General features: G+C 35.5%; 1 protein-coding gene across 1 annotated transcript in view; it reads right to left on the bottom strand.

Annotated features, from left to right (window-relative positions):
• Positions 1-273: 273 nt before the first annotated feature.
• Positions 274-21,306, bottom strand: part of SGCZ (sarcoglycan zeta) — a 431,852-nt gene continuing 410,819 nt past the window's right edge. The window contains exons 8-9 of the mRNA XM_017805964.1: positions 12,587-12,710; positions 274-712 (exon numbers count right to left, since the gene is read on the bottom strand). Of these exons, the coding sequence (XP_017661453.1) occupies positions 485-712; positions 12,587-12,710 (352 nt within the window). The 3' untranslated portion in view covers positions 274-484. The remainder of the gene's footprint in view (positions 713-12,586; positions 12,711-21,306) is intronic.

Genomic DNA, 21,306 nt, shown 5'->3' with positions numbered 1-21,306 from the left:
AGGGATAAAAGTTTACATCCAAAAAGATGAATGGAAAATTGTGCTTTTAGACAGTAAAGTTATTTATCATACAGAGGGAACCAATTCATCTCAACATCAGATTCTGGGCAAATTTATGTACTATATATATATATATTTATGTGCAGTTCATATCCAGGTCCTGCAAAAATCTAAAACTATGTGCTTCACTTCAAGTAGCAAAGGCACCTGTGTTATTGTCCCTTTTGGAAAAAAAGGTGATTTTATGTTCTAGGTTTCCTGATGAAGAATACATTTATTTCTGAACATGTCACTCCCATCTCTATGTTGAGTGGCACCACACACCACAAGAGAAGGCAGCGCTGTATTCCTGCTTACACTGGAAGAAGTTGTTCTGCAGGCCTTTTGAAGCGTTGAACTTGTCACAAGGGAAACCGAGCAGAACTGTGAAGCAGAGGGATAGTAACAAAAGGCTATTCTGGTGTGAGGATAAAATGGAGTCATTCTAGCTCCACAAGCAGATGTTGCTACTGGATTGACATGTGGAGCCTGCTCCTGCTGGGGACAGGTAAAGTTTACCATTGGGACAGACGCAGAGCTCATAGATAGTCTGACGAGGAGCTGAAGAGCTGGGTGAGGAGGAGGAGGAGAAGGAAGAGGAGGAGGAGGAGGAGGAGGAAAAGGACCCCACTGGTAGATTTCCCAGGCGGATTGTATCTGCATTTAAAAATATCTAGAAGAGGGAGAAAAAAAAGGTAAGTAAATGTCTTTCAGCATTGAGATATATTTTTAAAAAGTGTTTTGAAGGAGTCATGATTTTTTAGAAATATATTTAAAATTTTAGAAATATTTTATTAGAAGTATCATAAAGATATATTAGAAGTTATTCTTTTTAGAAATAAAAAAGCTGTCAACATTTACTGTTTTTCATCCGTGTGTAGTTGTTTCCCATTAGTAGTCATTATTACAGTACATGTAATTACTTCACCCAACATGTTTATTCAGGTACAAACATTATCATACAAAAACATTTTGACAATATTCTTGAATAGGTTGAATTTTCACTTGTACACTTTATGATTAAAATTTATTCATTTGTCGCAGCAGCATATCCTTGCTCTGGAATAATTTGTATTTTAATAAGTGTGAAGCGATATTAAAACACATTCCCTAGCGTAAGCAGCTGAAATATGTGCTGAACTGTGCTAAATTTTAGGGGCTTAACAATAGCTACATCCAGAGAATAATTAAATAAGGTTACAGAGTCATACGCAAAATAAAGAGCTTCTTTGACCTAAATTAAGAGGAGAAAAGATTTTGGGTTAAAGTCTTATTAGGAAGGTCATCAAACTATTCCCATTTGTTTCTGAACATTGAATACGATTAAAAAATATTGTGTTTTTTTTTTAATCTTCCATTAGAAATTACGTGAGTCAGTATGAAACTATAGATATCAGTAGCATTCATGAATCTCTATTGAGTTCTGCAATATTTACACTTACATTTTCAGAAAACCCCATGTCTTCCACTACCACAAACAGATGAGTGTCCAGCTACTCAGAATTTGTGTTTTGTTTATGGAAAGAGTAAATAAGAGCCAAAGTAAGATCAGTCATTATCTCAGGAGCAGACTAGGGACTTCTAGAAAACAGGTAACAAATTAAAATGGCTTTAAGCTCTGCAGGTAAAGTTTGAAGCTTAGGAAAAGGTGAGTTCTTTAAATACTTAATAGTGGGTTTTATAGGTTATTGAAAATCAACAAAGGCAACTTGACACATTATACCAACATTATACGACAATGTTGGCAGTGCATGTCAATAATCTGGAGAGATATGGCATATATTGCTTTTTTTTTCTACAGGAGACAAGTATTATTGTATTATAAAATCGATAGTATATGGCAGCAATGCAGTGCAGAAGCATTACTGAGCCCCTGCTGTAGAGAAGTGAAGAATAGAAGGCTAGGAAAAAGCCAAAGTGTCTGGATAAAATCCTGTAGAGGGTTTGACACATAGTCATGTTTCCCTCCACAGCAGAAGCATTGGGACCATTGGGATCATTGAAGGTAATACAGTCTGATAGTAGATCCAAACAATATACCCTCCATCATAGCAAGTTCTCCAGCTCCCAAAGTAATATATTGTCATGGGAGGAAATTTTCACTAAAAGGGACAGGAAGGGAGAATCTCAGAGGCAAAGATGGCATCTGCATGGCACAATGCCTGCTTTAATTCACATTGTGATTGATAGAGGAATTGATCACAAAACGCAGTAAATTATTAACTTTGCTCTGTAACTTATATATCAAAGAAATGATGTATTTAGACACGCATACACACAGTGCTGTTTGAAAAGTCCAGTATTATAGACCTGAGATAATTAGGAGTCATAACCCCTGTAGAAATAGTTTCATTTCAAGAAATGTGGATGGTGTTGGGAACAATTTAATAGTGTTCTGCTAGAATTACAACTTAAAAAAAAAAAAAAAAAAGATTACACATGTAAAAACATTCAGCTCAGCTAGGAGTAAATGTGAAAATAACCATGGTAAACAGAATAAGGACAAAAATTTAATAGCAAACTAGAAGCTAGGAATTTGTAAAAGGTAGTAACGAAACAAAGGACATAATAATAATAAGAGTGGAGTGACAAGTAATAAAAAGTACTCTTTCACTTTTCATATCAAGAATGAAGGGGATGGCAACAGGTGCATTATTACAGTAGTAACAGTAGAGTTATCAATAGCATTGCATAAAAATCCAGAAGCATTCAACAGTGCAATCTCTATGTAAGTATATCTTTTATATTGAATAGTGCTCAGCATAGTTCTATACTCGGAGAAAGATCAAAAATTGATGTCAGAGCATGACTGTGATAAAATACTTTCAATTTCAACAGTAACTCAACAGGATATCAAACAGAAGCCAGTAATGTCATATACTTTTAATCTACAGTTCTTGATAACTTTTAACAACTAGAGCTCAAATTAAAAAAAAAAATAAAAATATGAGTAACATTTTGGACTTTTAATACTGATTTTCAGCAAGCCCTGTGTCATGGCTTAACCCCAGCCAACAACCATGTACCACACAGCCAAGTGCTTACTCTTCCACCAGTAGAATTGAGAAGAGAATCAGAAGGGTAAAAGCTGGAAATCTCATGGGTTGAGACAAAGACAGTTTAATAGGGAAAGCAAAAACCACATATGCAAGCAAAGCAAAACAAGGAATTCATTCACTGCTTCCCAAGGGCAGGCAGGTGTTCAGCCATTCCCAGGAAAGCAGGGCCCCATCATGTCTAACAGTGACTTGGGAAGACAAACACCATCACTTCAAATGTCCCCCTGTGCTTCTTCCTTCTTCCCCCCACTTTATATACTGAGCATGATTCCATGGAATATCCCTTTGGTCAGTTTGGGTCACCTGTCCCAGCTGTGTCTCCTCCCAGCTTCCCATGCACCTCCAGCCTCCTTGCCAGTGTGGCAGTATAAAAAGCACTGCCTAGCAATTACAAAATCATTTCCATATTATCAACCCTGTGTTCTGCATAAATTCAAAACACAGCCCTGTATTAGCCACTGTGAAAAAATAATCTCCATCCCAGCCAAAACCAGTACACCTTGATATAACTGCAATATCAAAAAAGGTAAGAAAAAGACTATTTCTATGCTTTTACTAAAAAAAATGGAAGCTGGAGACATTAGAATATTATATATAAAAAAACCACTTCAATGTAGAAGACATACATGTAAGAAAATCCAACAACAATACAAGATGAGCTCTCTGTACTTTTGGCAGTGTGTGACTGGCCATTTTAACAGCTTAGCTTTTAACAGTGGTGATGGGGAAGAATCATAAGAAATCTGTAAAACAAAATTAAATGGGTTCTAAAAGACATGTTTTGATTCAAACAAAAATTAACTCAAAAAAATCAGAGGGCCTATGTGCCAAAGATCTAGATTAAAATCTCTTGAATGTTATTATTTTTATGAGCTCAATATGTTTTGTGTTTGTTTACATGAGGACAGCTACGCTTCTGCAACCCATCATTGCAGAAGTTCTGTAGTGTACTGCTCCAAGACTTTATTCCAGAGCACCTTGCTCTGATGTGCATTACCATACAATGTAGCTCAGCTATTTTGCTCATTAAATGAAATTATCTTTATAAGCATAGCTGCACCTCCTTTTCCACTGGTGCTTACAAGCTTACAAACACTGTGGTGTAGAACAATACAGGTTTATCTAGTGTCATAATCCTGAGTGGCAGCTAGTGAGTCCTGTCCCAGCATGCATCCCAGAACACCTGGTGAGCAATGTGGATACTAGGGTATGGTGTCTGAGAAAAATTGAACTGGCTTCTTGTGAGGGTGATATCAGATGCAGTGAGTCCAATTTAATCAGACTTCTATAGCTACACCCTGGTGAAGCCTCAGATGAAGAGGATTAATAAAGATGGTTTAAAGCCATTATTAAAATCTACCCTGTACCTGTGCTGTCAAGGTTACAAATAAAAGACTAAATTTAGAGATGCAACATTGCTATTTATTAGTTAACCAGGAAACCAAATATATCATCATAGTAGCCCAATACATAAGGAGTTTCAGAGAACCTAGTGAATATTTGAGGATATACTCTTTCTTGTCCTTCAATCTGCTAAAATCTGAAACTCATGGTTTAAAGTCCTCCAACATCAGCAAAATTTGAACTACTTACCATTTTATGCCTGATGTTATCAAGTGTTCAAACAGAAGGGAAGAAGTGGCATGACAAAAAAATTAAACAGTATTATGTTCCTAGAGAATATTGTAGCTAGATGACAGCAGTTAATGAAGTGCCAGTGTACATGGTCTTTCTTTAATCTGTTGTGCTGTGAAAGGTACTAGATAAGCCATTTAATACTTCACATTCATTGAGGCCATGCAGGCTAGTCATGTTCTTTTTGGGAGTCTCACACCTCAGCAGATAAATGGCATGAATGAAAGCTTTTATCCATTCTTAAGCATTGTGGGAGATTGAGAAATTACAAAACTGAAAAGGCAGCAGCTACTCAGAATAATGTTATTTCATAGAGAGCAGAGCACTGAGCAGCATCATCCCCACTAAATACTTAAGGTTTAGAAATCCCAGATCACTGCTTTGTCCCGTGCATCTTAGTATGGAGAAAAATACATTAGCCCTACCATATTTAAAAGTAGACCTGATTTCTGACTAATTAAAGCAGCAAACTGATTCAGTCTGTAAGGCATAGGATAGGAATTGTACTCTTTCTATATGTACCTTTTGTTAATGAAGATCTGCAAGTCACTTGCTCATCAGACTGTATTGTTAATCTGAACAGTGAGAGGGAGAGGAAGGTAAGTCAGAAATATAGATTATTTACAAACCAAAGAACTAAATTGAAGGAGCAAACTATCAGTGGCTAAGATACAGGCATGAGGTAAAAAATCAAATATTCTTACAAGCCGTACAGAGATACAAACCTGCCAGGGGTAAAAGTTCTCTGATGGGTCTTTGCCTAAATCATCTCAAGAGAGCAGATGATAGGTTAAGTTGATAAATCTAAATGAAAAAGCTGGGATTTATAGGCATTGAAAAGTTTTCTGTATTCATGTACTGTTTGATTAAACAGGTAATTCTACAGGGCTGCAGAGGCATATTTCAGGGATAATGCATATAAGAAATGGCAGTATACTGGAGGAAATGTGAAAGAAAAGAAGGAAATCTGAAAGGTGGGTGTCCATCAACCAGTATGAGAGGACAGTGTAATGACTTCTCACTAAATAAATCTTTTGGATTTCCTTAGAAATTCAATTAATCTGAATTAAAGCAATGCAAGGCTTTTTCCTAGTCTTTTTGCTCTTCTGCATGTGCTGTCAGAAGCGTCCCACAAAGAGGATTATATAGATTAGGTCACTAGACTCAACTTTATAATTTTCATATGCTGATACGTTTCAATATGAAGATGAACTATAGGATAAAATGCAGTACTTTAGTTCACATGGGCCATTTGTTCTAACATTTATCTGTGATTTTGACATTTATTTTAAATCAGCTCACCTACACTAGCTTTCCTTAAATCTGAATGATAGTTCTGAGAAAAAGGAAAAAAAAGTGATAATGGAAAATTAAAATATTAACTTGATAGTATATATACTGGAAAATCTAAACATATGCTGGCACAATATCTGGAACCATATTGGTCATAATGATTAATAGTTTCAAGGAACAATAAACAGTGAAATTAATGTGATGACTGAGATGAAACTTAATATACTAAATAATCAAAGACCAAAAGATTTAGTACAACCTGTGCATTGAAAATGTATTCTCTACAGTACTCTGATCAATTGGCCAATGACAAATGAGACCTTTAAGCCTAAGGATGGTCTGGTGTGGTGGCCATTCTTAAGATTATACCTGCACCTGGAGAGAGTCATCCTGGCATCACTGCTCCCATTACCACCTGCATGTTACAACTATAACTACTGAGAGCTGAAACAGATTTGAAAACTAACATATATATTTATGTTCAAAATAACACTGTACATTAGTTCCTGCTTGAATGAAAGAATTTAGTTTTGACCCTTCAGTACCTAAGAGGTATTTATGAGGATCATGTTTCATTTTCAGTACACACTTTTGTAAATTCACATTAAATACATAAAAGCATATATTTTAAGTTCTAAGTTATAAACCCAGTACAATTTATATGTGTTCCTATGCAAAAACTTTCTGATGTATTTATTCTTTCTGTCTTTGCAAATTCGTTCAATCTGGGACAGATGTGACTTCTTTGTGATTTATGTGCAAAATATAGAAAAGAAAATGTACTTGGAATATTTTTGCTTAATCTACTGAGTACAAAGACATTAATTACCATTCAAATCAGCACTAGATTAAAATGTGATAATAATAAAAAACCCATTTTACTTATATAATAAATTATTAATTGTCTCTTCTTTTTACCTTTCTAATAAAATTCCTTATGGTGTGGGTCTTGAAAATTTGGCCATGAACAATGAAAATGGTTTAAAGATGGATGTTTTCAGTTAAAATGCTTTGGTTTTGTAGTTTGGGAACACTCTATTTTGATTGTAGACTGCTACAGAGAACTGGTTTTTACTATAAATTAACTTACATGTGAATAACTGTTTTAAGTTGAAAATGAAAGGTTTTGTTTAAAAATAACATAGCATTTTAATTTTAAATATCTGTCAAAACATCTTTATAGAATTTTAGAAACCTATAATTAAAAAAAAGTGCAGAAAAAATTCATTTCTACTAATCTCTTTCTTCCCAGACAACAGTGTCAAGTCAACTGCTCAGTACCATAAAAAAGTCTTTGAAAACACAGTGCAGGATGTGTTAGACAATTTTTGGTAGATAAACAATCGATCTTTGAGCTGTAGAGCTTGCCATTGCTTATTGTTTATCAAACTCAATTCATGCATATGAACATTTAATTTTTTTTTTTGCAAACATTTGATGTCAGACAATAATAACTCGGTTGAATTGAACTTATCTACGAAATGTTGTTGTCCTTGATCAGCCATTACTGCACAGTTATGGCAAGTGGCCTGGAGAATTCCAGGTAAAGAAATTCTGTTTCAGTGTATTTAACTAATTTAAGAAAATCCTGGTTTTTTTTGTTTTTTTTTTTTTTATTTTCTGTTTCAGAACAAAAAAACCATCCACAAAAATGCCACCAAAAGCAAAGCTTTAAAATGGTGTTGTTAGTTGAGCTTACAAGTGAAGATTGCTCCAGTTTGATTAAGTATTAATAAACTTTAACTATTAATCTCTGTGTTAAATACATCTCCTGGATTTAGGACATCTCCTGTATAGGATTATAGATCAAATATTAGTATGATATGCATTTGTTAGACTCGACAAAATAATCCTCTGTATGTGCTTCATTAACTGTGCCGTGCTAAAATGGTAAATAAAAACCTGGCCTCTTGTCTGCCACACTGATTTTGAGTAAACTTTGTCTGTTAAAGAATATTGCTCATTTTTAATGTGACAGCTATAAGCCTTACCCTAATGAGGGATCAGCCTCATTATGCCAGAAACAACAAAATATAGCCCACAAATGATGCTATGAAGGAGTGTAATTTGACAGGGAAATACAAGGGCATAAAGAGGTAAATAGGAGAAAGGTCATAGATAGGGTGATTAATATGAATACATTTGTAAAAATGAGAAGCCTCTGTACATCTTTCTCATTTTAATTACTTTGTCTTAGTTAGTCAATGGGATGCAGTGAAATTGCAGAGCCTAGCTTACGTAGAAGCTCATTGCAAAGGCACATAGCAGCTGCTCAAGATTCCTGAGAGCTGAAAACAGTTAGCAGCCTTCTGATTCAGAGATTGATGCAGCCAATACCCCAGAGTGCTGCGCAGCCCTCCAGAAGGACCTCAGCAGGTTGGAGAGATGGGCAGAGAAGAACCTTCTGAAATTCAACACAGGCAAATGCAGGGTCCTGCACCTGGGCGAGGATAACCCCATGCACCAGTACAGGCTGGGGGTTGAGCTGCTGGAAAGCAGCTCTGAGGAGAAGGACCTGGGGGTCCTGGTGGACAACAACCTGTTCATGAGTGAGCAGTATGCCCTTGTGGACAAGAAGGCCAAGGGTATCGTGGGGTGCAGTAGGAAGGACATTGCCTGCAAGTCGAGGGAGATGATCCTGCCCCTCTACTCAGCCCTGGTGAGGCTACGTCCAGAGTGTTGTGCCCAGTTCTGGGCTTCTCAGAGCAAGAGAGAAATGGAGCTCCTGGAGCAGGTCCAGAGGAGGGCAACAAAGATGATTAAGGGATGGGAGCATCTTTCTTATGAGGAAAGGCTGAGGGAATAGGGCCTGTTCAGCCTTGAGAAGAGACAACTGATAGCGGACACCATCAATGCCTATAAGTGCCTGAAGGGACAGTGCTGAGAAAATGAATACAGGCTCTTCTTGATCGTACCAAGTAATAGGACAAGAGGCAATGGGCAGAAACTGATGCACAGGGAGTTCCACCTGAACATGAGGAAGAACTTCTTTACTGTGCAGGTGACCAAGCACTGGAACAGATTGACCAGAGAGATTGTGGGGTCCCCTTCACTGGAGATATTCAAGAATCATCTGGACACAATCCTGTGCAATATGCCCTAGGATGACCCTGCTTGAGCAGGGAGGTTGGACCAGATGACCACTGCGGTACCTTCCACCCTGACCAATTCTGTGATTCTGTACGGTCAAAACCATTACAATTAACTATTAGGCCAACAAGTGGACGACATCAAATAATCCTTTCATCTTGTTATCTTTTTACAATAGTATGTTCCAGGTTCAATTCTAACATTTTTTTATGTCTAGTAAACTCTAGTATCTACAGAATTCAAAATTGCTCTGTACTTTTGCATTATGATTTTACGTGAAAGAAGCAGTAGTCAACTAGCAGTCATTGTGCTGAATTTCCAGACAAGAAGTGCTCTTTTTCTTCTTATGTGAACCAGTAGAACCAGCTAGAGCCTGGAGTTTCACATGTCATGTTCCTTGTAAATGATTGCTGCTTTAAACCATTGGTTACAGTTTATTTATAGAATAATACATAGTTCACAATTAAATGCCAAGCTATAATTGAATCAAAGGATTCTGCTGATGTCTTGACTTGCAAGGGTGCAGCTCAAGAGCTTTATAAAGGGCAGCAAAATCTGAATCTAAATTACAGCCTCCAGTATTCAGTCTGGGATCACGCATTATAATGCGTAATAGGGCTAAAAGGATTATTATAATACTGCAGTAAACAAAAAGAAAATGTATCAAACAGCAGAATTCAGAATGCTTGCAGAGGCATTCAGTTTGTGATGTGGGAGGCTAGAGATTATATTGCATGAGAAATAAAGCTAGAGAAAAAGTATTTCATAAACACATTTATGTTCTTAAAAATATTATGAAGATATTCCTAAATAATAGGAAAATCTATGTTTCATAGACAGTAAATTCATAATGTTCTGTCACATGGCTATAACTGGTTGATTCCAGATGCCATATAGCTATTTTCTGGCATAATAGGGCAATAACTTTGCTATAGTAAGAAAATATTAATTCACATCTCTTTAGTGAGTTTTTGAAAAAGCTTACAAACATTAAAAAACATAAATTTAAATTAACCAGCATGATAATAATACAGAAAAACTTGCATTTTTTCTAGTGCAAAAATTTCATCACAAAACTGGTTCACAGATCCAATTCAGAAAGACAACATTATTTTATTTGTGGAAGAAACATGACTGATAAAGCACACAGTTTTTAGGCTAAAATGAAGATTACTTTTAACATAGGTATTGTGTTGTTTTAGAATGTGTTTCCTTAAAAATGAGTGATGATAAACCCTTTGCAGGTTTTTTTTTCATACAGTCTACTAACCTGTGGTTTATCTGGTGGGCTGTAAGCAAGGAAAACAATCAATATTTCGTTGTGTAGACATTTAATCCATCAGATATTTACCCTGGTTCCTCACACCAGGCTGTAATTAGTCCAGCAATTCCCTAATGTGTCCATGGTAACTTAGGACAACAGCTGATGCTGTGGGACCTGTCATATGCCTTCCAAAGTGTTTCTGCATTTTCCTCTAACCCTCTCCAGTGTAAGAGATAAAACAGTGGACTATAAAGGCATTGGTCAGACCTCAGGATAGAATTTCTCTGTGGATTTAGGCTACATTCAGTTCTTACTGAAATTGCAAGTATTCAAGAGTTTGAACTTTGTCAGATGTATGTTTACAGAACAGCTCTTTGGGAAAAAGTGGGGAAAGGTTGGTAGTTTGTTTTCTAATAATTATAAATCTTTCATCTATGTGGGAAATCACAGATGTGCAAAGTCTTAGCACATAGAGAAAATAATGATTTTTAATATGAAGTTCAGCAAAGTCTGCTTTGAACTGCCATTTTTCTCCTACAAAATATTTAATACAGAATTGAATTTCAGTTCTGAATAACACTTAATATAGTCATTATACCTTTTCTTGGGTTCCCATCCTCAAAGTCCAACTGAGGTCATGTGACGTTATTTTCAAAACTACCTTTCCAATAAGGTGCAGTTTAATTGTAATTTCCATTCAAGTATTACTTTTTTCCTCTGGCAATAAGATGGAGAACAAAGAAATACATTCTAGTTTTAAAATGTATGTTAATTTTATTATTTAATTATTTATGTTAATAAATGTAGAGAACATACTAGATTTGGCCAGATAGGAATTCATGAGACAAGAAAGCTGTAGACCCTGCAATAAAAATACCCACAGAAAGGACAAGGGCGAGGGAGGACAATATTTACTATTAAAAGAGGATTAGATTGCCTTGTTTCTATTTCAGCAATGTTCACAAATAGTAACAGAGGTGGTAAGTAAAGATGAAAGAAGGGGAAAGAGCTGTTGAGTTGGCTTTTGAAGAAACTCAGAAATAAGGTGCAGCATGTGGTATATAAATATTTGAGGCTCTGAATTAGGAAAACATAGTGTTTTAATTATACAGGACAGATACTTGCATCAATAGAAATATGTTATCAAAGTAGGCCTTTGATTCTGTATATTGGCCAAAATGTTCCTGTCTGTGTTGTTGTCCAGAGTATGCATTGCAGGGGACTGTCACAGATGTGAATGCTGGTTTTTGGTTTTGCTTATTGGGATAGTTGGTAAAGTATCTGGAAACATTTGGTAGAAAATACAAAAAGCAAACATAAAAGGCAAAAAATTTCCAAAGAGCTCCATTCCCAATTAGATATTTACATTAAACAACTGGTTTTCCAAAAATGCTGTAACCTGGCAAGTCTCTCTGAGAACAATTTGAAAATCTGGCTATTTATCCAAAGTGCCTAATAGAAATCTGTGAGCCTTTAATAGCCTTCCACAAGTTTTGTTTTATTTTGTTTTTTAAATATTGCATCATATTAAGGTCTGAAGATAAAAGAACTTTCATGTATTTCTGCAATACATGGATTGCCACCCATGAGTGATCCAATTTTAAATCATTTTCATGAGTTCAGTCAGGTTTACACATGAAGAATCTATACCAAAATCTTTTTATATCAATCATTGATCACTGACCACTGAAACAAGAGACTAATGAAACAGGACAGTGAGCATACCATTGAAGTACTCTGTCTCTCTTACAGAGATAGTAACAGTTTAAGGAGATAAACCACGGGTAGAGCAAATTTGTTAAACCTCCTAATCATGGTTTAATGACACATTAATCCAAATTAATCCAAAATTCTCTCTCTTATTTTGTCAGATTCATCCACATTAATTTTTTACCACTGTCACTTAGCTGGCTCTGCTCCATGGAAGATCTGGGTAGCTTTTTCCTTGAATCTTAGATTAAAAATAATTCTGTTCTATATTAATTTAAATAACCTTTTTTCAGTGTGAATGAAACTTAGTGATTCAAATATTTGTAGAAAGGAAGAAAGTATTAATAATTGAGGAAGCTAAACTAAAATTACTTTAATGAAGGCAAATGCAGTACACTTCTTGTGATGTTTACCTTGTTGCTCAGTAAACGTTCCTCACATTGTTTGTGTTTCGCTGGGCAGAACTGTAGAACATTTCTCTGCTGGCTGAACTTACCTCCCCTTCTGTGGACTGTAAATGCAGTTCTTTCCTACAGGTAGCCTTTAAGTCTCCTGCAGCTGCACTGACTTGCACTCCCCTGGGTGCTTCCATCACCAAAGATCTAGTAGGAGATTCAAGTCTGAAAGACATAAAGAATTACTGAGAAAAAATGCACTGAATTGAAACACCAAAAACCTCTCAGGTTCAAAACCTGTCATACATGTAGATATTACATACTTTCAAAGGCAAAGAAGTAAAAACAGATTATGTGTGATTCTCTCACTACCTTTTATGACACAGAGAAAGAAAAACTTAGATATGCATTTAAATCTATTCCTATTTAAAGCAGCATTTAAGAATATACTGATATAAATTTCTCTGCCTAGTGATGCTTTCTGGCATTAGCACCTAATTTACTCATACTAATACTGAAATATAGGTACTTAAGAATCCCCACGTCTCTGTGAATGTTTCTGTAATGACAGAAAAGTCTGCTTAAGTGACTGATTACAAATGTTCAACTAAATAAAGAGAAAACAAAACACTTTAAAAGTTTTAAATAATGATGTAAAAGTGGTTACAATGACTTTGCCTTCACAGGCTTATTCATATTTTGGGTATGTTTAGAAGCATCACAGATGAAGAAGAGATGAAAACAAAATGTTATGTCACTATTATTGCGAGGTTTTAGACCCTTTTTCTGTTCTGCAAAATATTACGCTCATACAACCCTGTTTTAATAAGATTAAGACATATCACTGGGTCTTAATATCTTTACTCAAAGCTACTCTTGTTCTACTGTCAGTCTTTCCACTTCTCTCTATCCTACAGTCAAGATCCTCCATCAACCTTGATGCAGAACTATGATACATTTTTAGCTGCGCTACCTCATCATATTGCAGTGGTTTCTCTTAAAAGGGAAGTATTGATGCAGAGATTTTGTAGAAGTCATACTCATATGCTGAATACAAAAGATGAAAACTGTAGATGAAAACTGTATTGAACTAGGAAACAATATTTCAGATTCTGATTGTGTTGAGTTGTAGACTTATTGCATAGCCCTGTAAGGGAGGGAGACAAAAAGTTTTAGTCTATTTATATCTCAGTAATATAATGTCCGGATATAGTTCCACTTTACCTGAACAAAGGCTTTTTAAAGATTAAATATGCTAGTGATAAAAATGTCTAGACTGTGTAGCTTGAAGAAAATACTGTATTTCCCTCTTCAACAAAATGTAAGTGTTAAGTCATATCCATCCAAAAATACAAAGAGGTATTAGATGTATAAAGGAGAGAGTAGTTTGACCAAGAACTTGGTGCAGAAAAGCCTGATGAAATATCTGTCAAGCAATGGAACAAGAGAATTTCAATGTATTTCAACTACTGCATTTTTTTAAGTACACAGAATAGTGCTGGATTATAATTTTGAAACCAAAATGACACATTTGCATGCAAAGCAAGTCACTGAGATGGTGTCTGTGAAACATTTCTGTTTGTTACATGTCACTGACACTCAATAGGGAAAGGAAGGAAAGAAATAAATAAAAAGGAAAGTATTTATTCAGTGATGTAAAATGAAACTATTAAAAGCAGGTGTCCAGATAGAGGAAAACACTATTTGTAGATACCTATACAAAAAAACATACATAGGATAGATATGAGCAGCAGAAGGATATGTATTTCTATTAACACTAGGCCATTTTCTTTCTTTTTTTTCTTTTTTTTTTTCCGACACTCTGTAGGGAGAATTTATTAGAAGGTTCTGCAGTTCTTTGTACTAGGGAAGAATCTAAATATCATGAATTATTTAACAACATACACAAGTGTTTTTCAGGTGGTTTGTGAACTTCTGATCTCTACAGAACAGAAGAAAAAGAACTTCCAAAACATTTTATAAAGCATATAAATTATAAAGTTTCGAAATTAGGTTTTTGAAAGTACTTCCCTACCTTAAAGAGGTTTTACCTTGAACTTAAAAGGAAACTGAATGGTATAAATGTTAAATGATAGGATTCTTCCATTCCATATTTTTCAGCAGCATATTTTTGCAATTTATAACCTATTTTCCAGGAATATTAACATTTCTCAGTGGCTTCCGCTGCTATTTAATAATCATAAAGACAAAAGTGCTCTTAGCTACATTGAATTGATGGGTCTTAACAAAGTCGCAAATATTTCTGGATTCATAACATCAAAACCACTCTCAGACCTGACCAAAATTTTTCAGTGGGTGGACAGTAAAAATCTATTTAGGAATATCCATCAAGAAACTGTGGTTTTCTTTGAAGAATAAACTTTTTTTTTCTTTTTTTTTTCAAAAACCTAAGACAGTGGGTGCATAGCTCAGAGTTGTTTAGTCTAGTTTCATCATAGTTTTTCATGAACTACATTAATATTAATGACTTCCCATTTGTCTAAAATTAAGATATTTGGGCAATTAATTCCTTCATTTGAGAAGTTGGTAATATCAGCCTTTTACATACCACAGAGAAGAAATTTATTTTTCAGAAAACAGATTTTTTTCAGTCTCCTGAAATCAAATAATGTGGTAGAAATGTGAAAGAATGACTGATGATCATCAGGGTAGATTTTAAAACACCACCCATCAATTGTAAAAATGAACGCCTAAATCTGTTTTACAGTTCTAATTTACTTTCTTATTATTCTCTGTTTGATCTGCATCTGAAAAGTGACTTAGCTACAATTTGCAGCATGCTACTGGAAATACAAAAGTCTATACACATAGATTATTTCCTCAATGCTTTGAGATAAATTAGGTTTGATATGCAGCTTCTTTATAATATTTTTCTTTGCCATATTTCTGAAAGCATTAATCTCTACTATAAACCTATTGTAACACTTCACATTGTAATACTCATCCCTCCAGGGAAAAGCTCATTATTACAATAGCATATGGAGAATTTGCTTTCCTTTGAGATTTACTGATGGCCTGTCACAGTGGCATTTACATCTATGAGTGAATCCAATTCATATAATTAATTTTGCTTTCCCGATCAGCAAAATGCTCTGACGGAGAAGGTAACTATTGCTATTATTAGACAGAAACTACAAAACTGTAGGAAAGACAAAGAGGCTTTTTAAAAGAGTTTTTTAAATAATATAATCAGTCAATTTGATGTATGAGATGGAGACAGATGATCCTATCCACAGCAGAGAAGGGCTTTTTCTTTTTAATTATCATTGGTTAATTTGTGAAAAAAGATAAATTTCATAAGATCAAAGCAATACGAATTTGAATTGAAATAATTAAAGAATTATTCCAAAAAAAGGAAACTTTTAAAATATCATGAATATGTTCCTTTGAAGGTATTAAAATATTTCTCATTAGAAATGCAGAAACATTTTTTCTTTATTTGGTATTTTCCATTTACAAGCTGACCTAGATTGTATTAGAGAAAAACAATTAAAAAAATTAACCCAAGTGTTTCATTTTGAGTTTTAAGCAATATTTTATATTTACCTCTTGCATATCCCTCCTCCTCACATGCCATATAATTTATCTGTGTTAATTTTGCTCTGTTAAATAGCGGAAAGGATTTCTTAAAATAGAAGGAAATAGAAGATTCCCCTGTGCAGAACTGAATAATTTATGTGCTTTGTGTCTATTTAAGCATTATATCCAACCCATGCTACTTAGTTAACAACTGATATGAACCTCTACCAATTTGGAATTTGTATTCAAAACAGGAGATTAAAAATATGCTGTCACCTAGAGGTCGTACATGTAAAACAGGTACTCATTTCCCCTTTACTGGCATTTTTACATTTGGCGATAAAGAAATACTTCAACACTTCCAGTACTTAACTTTTATATATGATAGCCTTGCCAACACACATCGTTGTGCCTTTTTTTTCAGTGAGCATAGGAATCCTCTTATGAAAAAAAAATAGTTTTGCAATTGTAAAATCAATGGAAAGTCTACACATTCACTGAGTAAGCTTTTTGTAGATTTCTATAGATTAAAATAATTGTGACATTGATCTTGCTAGCTGTAGGTCAACAGTTGTGGCAGACTGGGACTGCAGAGAGGTAAGATACACAAAGAGGAAAAGGAAGACAAATAGGTGTGCCGAACCTACTTTCCTCTTGTAAACAAGTGCTCCCAACCACAAAAACCCAGAGAATGCAGGATCTTCCTCTTTCACAAGTGAAATAAATTTGTTTCAAATTAAGAATTAGGAATTTGTTTTCAAAATAATTTTGAAAATATTGTTTTCCAGAAACCTCAAACAATTTGAAATAAACATTCTTTCCATTTCTATTATTATGAAAAGAACAGCTGTTTGCCCTCATGCTCAAAGAAACTGATTTCAAGAGTCTTCCAGTGAGACCAAGGGTCCTTAAAGGCGTCCACTGAACACTGATGTTGCTAGGTAAAATTAGGGTTTCTACTAAGTTCATTTCCTGGAAGTCAGGCTGCAACATAAGGAATAGCTAGGGACTTTTATGATCATGGTGGCAAAAAAAATCTGAAAGCCTTTTATTAAGATATTGCAACAATTCAAACAGTGGATTTCTGAATAACTACATTTGACATCACAGTGGAAATGATATGAAAATAAAATTACTATTCACTAATTACAATCTCATTGCTTATGCTATTTACAAGATTATACATGCACATTTGAACATATATATGAAAGTGACTAAAAATATTGAAATGCAAGGGTAAATGTGCAGGCATCAAAATCCTTAATATAGTTTACTGATCATCTTTTCTTTATGAAGAAACAAAATTCTCTTATGTTCATGTGAAACTTACTTTGATTTTGTGAAAACCTAAATTTGGGCATGATTTGGCTGTCAGTTTTGTGACAACAAAACTGCTCAGTAATAGAGTTAAATAAATGTTTTATGGAATTGGTATTGGCCTAAACCAGTAAATACGAACTTTTTTGGGGAGGTGGGGAGGGATTGTGGGTTTTTTTCCAATTTGCAATTTATGGAAAATAAATAAAGAGGAAAGGTTTATGACTTAAATCGGAACAGTAGAATGGCATTCAGTACAGCATTTCATGTTATGTCCATGCTCTACATGTCACTGACTTTGACATGTGTCAGCATACCCTTATTATAACTCCTGAAATTCTCATTAACATAGAAATCACTTTAGTGGGCTTAAAGCTGAGTTCTAATTGCCCTGTACATGCCACTGGTTTAAATCCAATAGGTCTTCGTTATCATAGCAACACTTAAATTAACTGAATATTTTAATGTTATTTGACATAGAGGATAAATTAGAAAAACAATTTCCCACATAGGGAAATAAAAGAACTCTTCTGAGAATATTAAAAATATTACTCACTGAGTAGAAAAAGCAAGGAATAAAATGTAATTGAAGAGTTTTTCAGAATTGTTACCAAGGGACTAGAAAAAGTGAAGAAGCATCAAGGAAAGGTGAGGAAGACCGGAGAGAGGAAATGTTTGAACCAAGGGCTTCACTAAATAAGCAGGTGATGCGAGAGAGGTTAAAGAGAACTGAATGCATGATTATTTGTTAGAGTGGGTGAAGGTAGCGCCAAAATAGCTAAAGACAAGGAAACTATCAAAATCAGAAGTAATATTAAGAAGAAAACAAAAACATAAATGGAATCTCAGGTAGTAAAAAATCATGCATTCATAAGTCAAGTAAAACTCAAACTTTTGAAAATCAAGAAAATTAGTAGACATGTAAGGTTTAGAATGTGAGCTTTTATTTCTTAGAAAAATACCAAAACATGCTTGAAAGTCTTAACTTCCAGGCTGTGAGACAAAGTTCTGGATATGAGACACTCCAAAATAATAATTTAAGAAAAGATATGAGAAAAGGATTTGTCATAGCCCTGACATCTTAGAGCTACCCCATTCTACACTAAACTTTCCCCTTCCCATAATCTTCCTTACTTAGGCACTCTGCTAAACATGCTTACATGAAGTTTATCTTCTTTCCAGAAATAGCTCCATTACCTCAGTTGTCTTTCAGAATAGATTTCTTTAAAATAGAAATCTATCTTGTCAGAAAGAGATTGAAGCAACATGCCCACAGGTAATTCTCAAGTGCCCTTTAAGAATTAGATCTCAAGATAAAGTGCCTGGAGAAGTCTGAAGAGCCAAACCGGGCTCTTTGAACAACTAGAAGCACATAAGAACTGGTTGACAAAAAATCTTCTCAGTTTTGAAAACCATTAGCTTCCTGTCATTAGGAACAGTCCAGACCACCTCTCATCATCTCATGATATTTTCTGTATTATTTCTCTAAGGGGCCTTAAGCTGATATAAACAGACATATTTTAGCTGAGACAAATTGTGACGTGGTTTGATCCACATCTTGAGAAAACTGCATCTCATGGAAAATTATTCTGCTAAAATTCCTTTGAGAGTTCTGCTTTGACCTCTGCAGACTAAGCAGTGAATTCTACCTTGAGATACAGCTAATGATAGAGTGAGGATTGCAAGATAAACAAAATCATTCATTCTTCTCTATGGCTTAGGATATCTCTGGAGTTCTCTGTGTAATTATAGGTATATATGTATAAGCCGTTTGGTGGACTGCAGAAATAATAATTTTTTAAACTCATATAAACTCCATCTTCTAAGCCTTCTTTTTCTTATATCCAATCTAGATGAGCGCCAGATCCTTTGTCTGGCACTAACATAATGCTATGACAAGAACCCAAACCATACTTCTGCACTCACAACTACAACAGTGCTATAAATTCCATGTCCTCCACATGCTATAACCTTCACATTACCGTGAAACAAGGTATTTCAGAAATTAGGGTAGTGTAAAGCTATGCATACACAAACTGGTAAACTGACAGCAGTAAATACTAATACTACTAGCTGATTTTCTGTCATCATGTCTAGTTGGGCACTGACTTTCAGAAAACACAGAGAACTTAAGAACTTTTGCCTTTCTATTAAACAGGTATGAAACTGCCTAACTGCTTCACAAACTATCAGGGACACGAGAGGAGAGAATAGACAGACAACAAAATTAAAAAGCCTTGTTTTCTTGTGAAAGTGGCTGAAAAGTGTCATAGAATATGGAGATACTCCCAGGAAGGGGAAAAAGAACAAATAGAGTGAGAAAAAAAATCTGTGGAGAAATTTAGTATAAGGAAAGAATAGGGAAACTAAATATTGCTCAAATGGAAAAAAAAATAAGTAGCACTATTTAGAATGCTTTAGTAAGCATATTCACCTAGAATCATAAGAGAAATAGGAGATGAAAATATTATGGATGTTACAGCAGCATTACTTGATGTACAGTACAATTTTTATGGTAGTATATGAAAACATATTTCATTAGAAGACCTACAACAAAATGGAGTATGCAGATATGATGAAACAAGACTGTATTTGGTTTAGAGTCCAAAGTATGCCAGAAATGAATTCTGCTGTCTCTAACATCAGCAACTGGACACTGAGGACTGTTGTTCAATTTTCGTTTAAAAAACCAGTTAAACACTTCTACCTGCAAAATCTGTGAAAATGAAAAACTTGAACAAATTATGTGCTGTCATAACTAGTTCTAGGCTGGACCTACGTGAAATTAGAATTTCCTAATAAGCAGCTTGGATCTAGAAGCAGTGTAAGAGCCCTGGAGCAACCACAGATGAAATGTGCCTTGCAGGAGCTGAGGGCACACAGCAGGGCACCTACTGAAACCTACTGATCGTATCCCCCTGGCACTCTGAGCACCTCTGCTGGTCATGCCTGCTGTTAGATAGGGTTTCATGTAAAGAAAGAACTTTGGCTCTCTTCACAGTAATCTGCAGTATAAAGTTGCCTTGTCTTTCATTAACTCAGCACTGTGCAAATGCTTTCCACTGCTACAAGTTTTAAATGGATTTTCAGACAAGATTCAAAGGGTAATATAATCACAGTAACAACCCTGTATAGCCTGAGACATATATGCTTGGAGGCCATCTGTGGGTTCCTGAAGCCATGGCATGGCATAATCATGAGCAAGCATAACCATAAGCAAACATAATCATAAGCCCAGCAAAAAAGGACCTGGGAGTGCTGGTCGACAGCTGGTTGAACATGAGCCAGCAGTGTGTCCAGGTGGCCAAGAAAGCCAATGGCATTCTGGCCTGTATCAGAAATAGTGTAGCCAGCAGGACCAGGGAAGTGATCTGCCCTGTCATGGCACCAGTGAGGCCACACCTCAAGCACCGTGTTCAGTTCTGGGCCCCTCCCTGAAAGAAAGACATTGAGGTGCTGAAGCGAGTCCAGAGAAGAGCAACAGAACTGGTGAAGGGACTACAATGTAAGACATATGAGGAGTGGCTGAGGGAGCTGGGAGAAAAGGAGGCTCAGGGGAGAGAGACCACATCACTCTCTACAATTACCTGAAGGGAGGTTGTAGTAAGGGAGCAGTCAGCTCTTCTCCGAGACCACTAGTGACAGGACAAGTGAAATGACCTCAACTATGCCAGGGGAGGTTCAGGTTGGATATCCAGAACAATTTCTTCCCTGAAAGAGTGGTTAAGCATTGGAATGGGCTTCCTAGGGAAGTGGTGGAGTCCCTGGAAGTGTTCAAGAAACAACTGGCCATGGTGGTTAGTGATGTGGTTTAACTGACAAGGTGGCGTTCTTTCAAAGACTGGGCCCAGTGATCTTGGAAGTTTCCAACCTTAATGATTCTATGATTCTATAAATCAGCCACTGATAATAAAGAATTTTAATTGTTCCTGTTTTTCCTTTTGAAAGACAATTACAGAAACTC

Source organism: Lepidothrix coronata, unplaced genomic scaffold (assembly GCF_001604755.1).
Source record: "Lepidothrix coronata isolate B3197 unplaced genomic scaffold, Lepidothrix_coronata-1.0 Scaffold0, whole genome shotgun sequence".
NCBI classification, from domain to species: Eukaryota; Metazoa; Chordata; class Aves; order Passeriformes; family Pipridae; genus Lepidothrix; species Lepidothrix coronata.
Note: the sequence above shows the minus strand (reverse complement) of the source record. Positions and strands in the feature narration are given on the sequence as shown.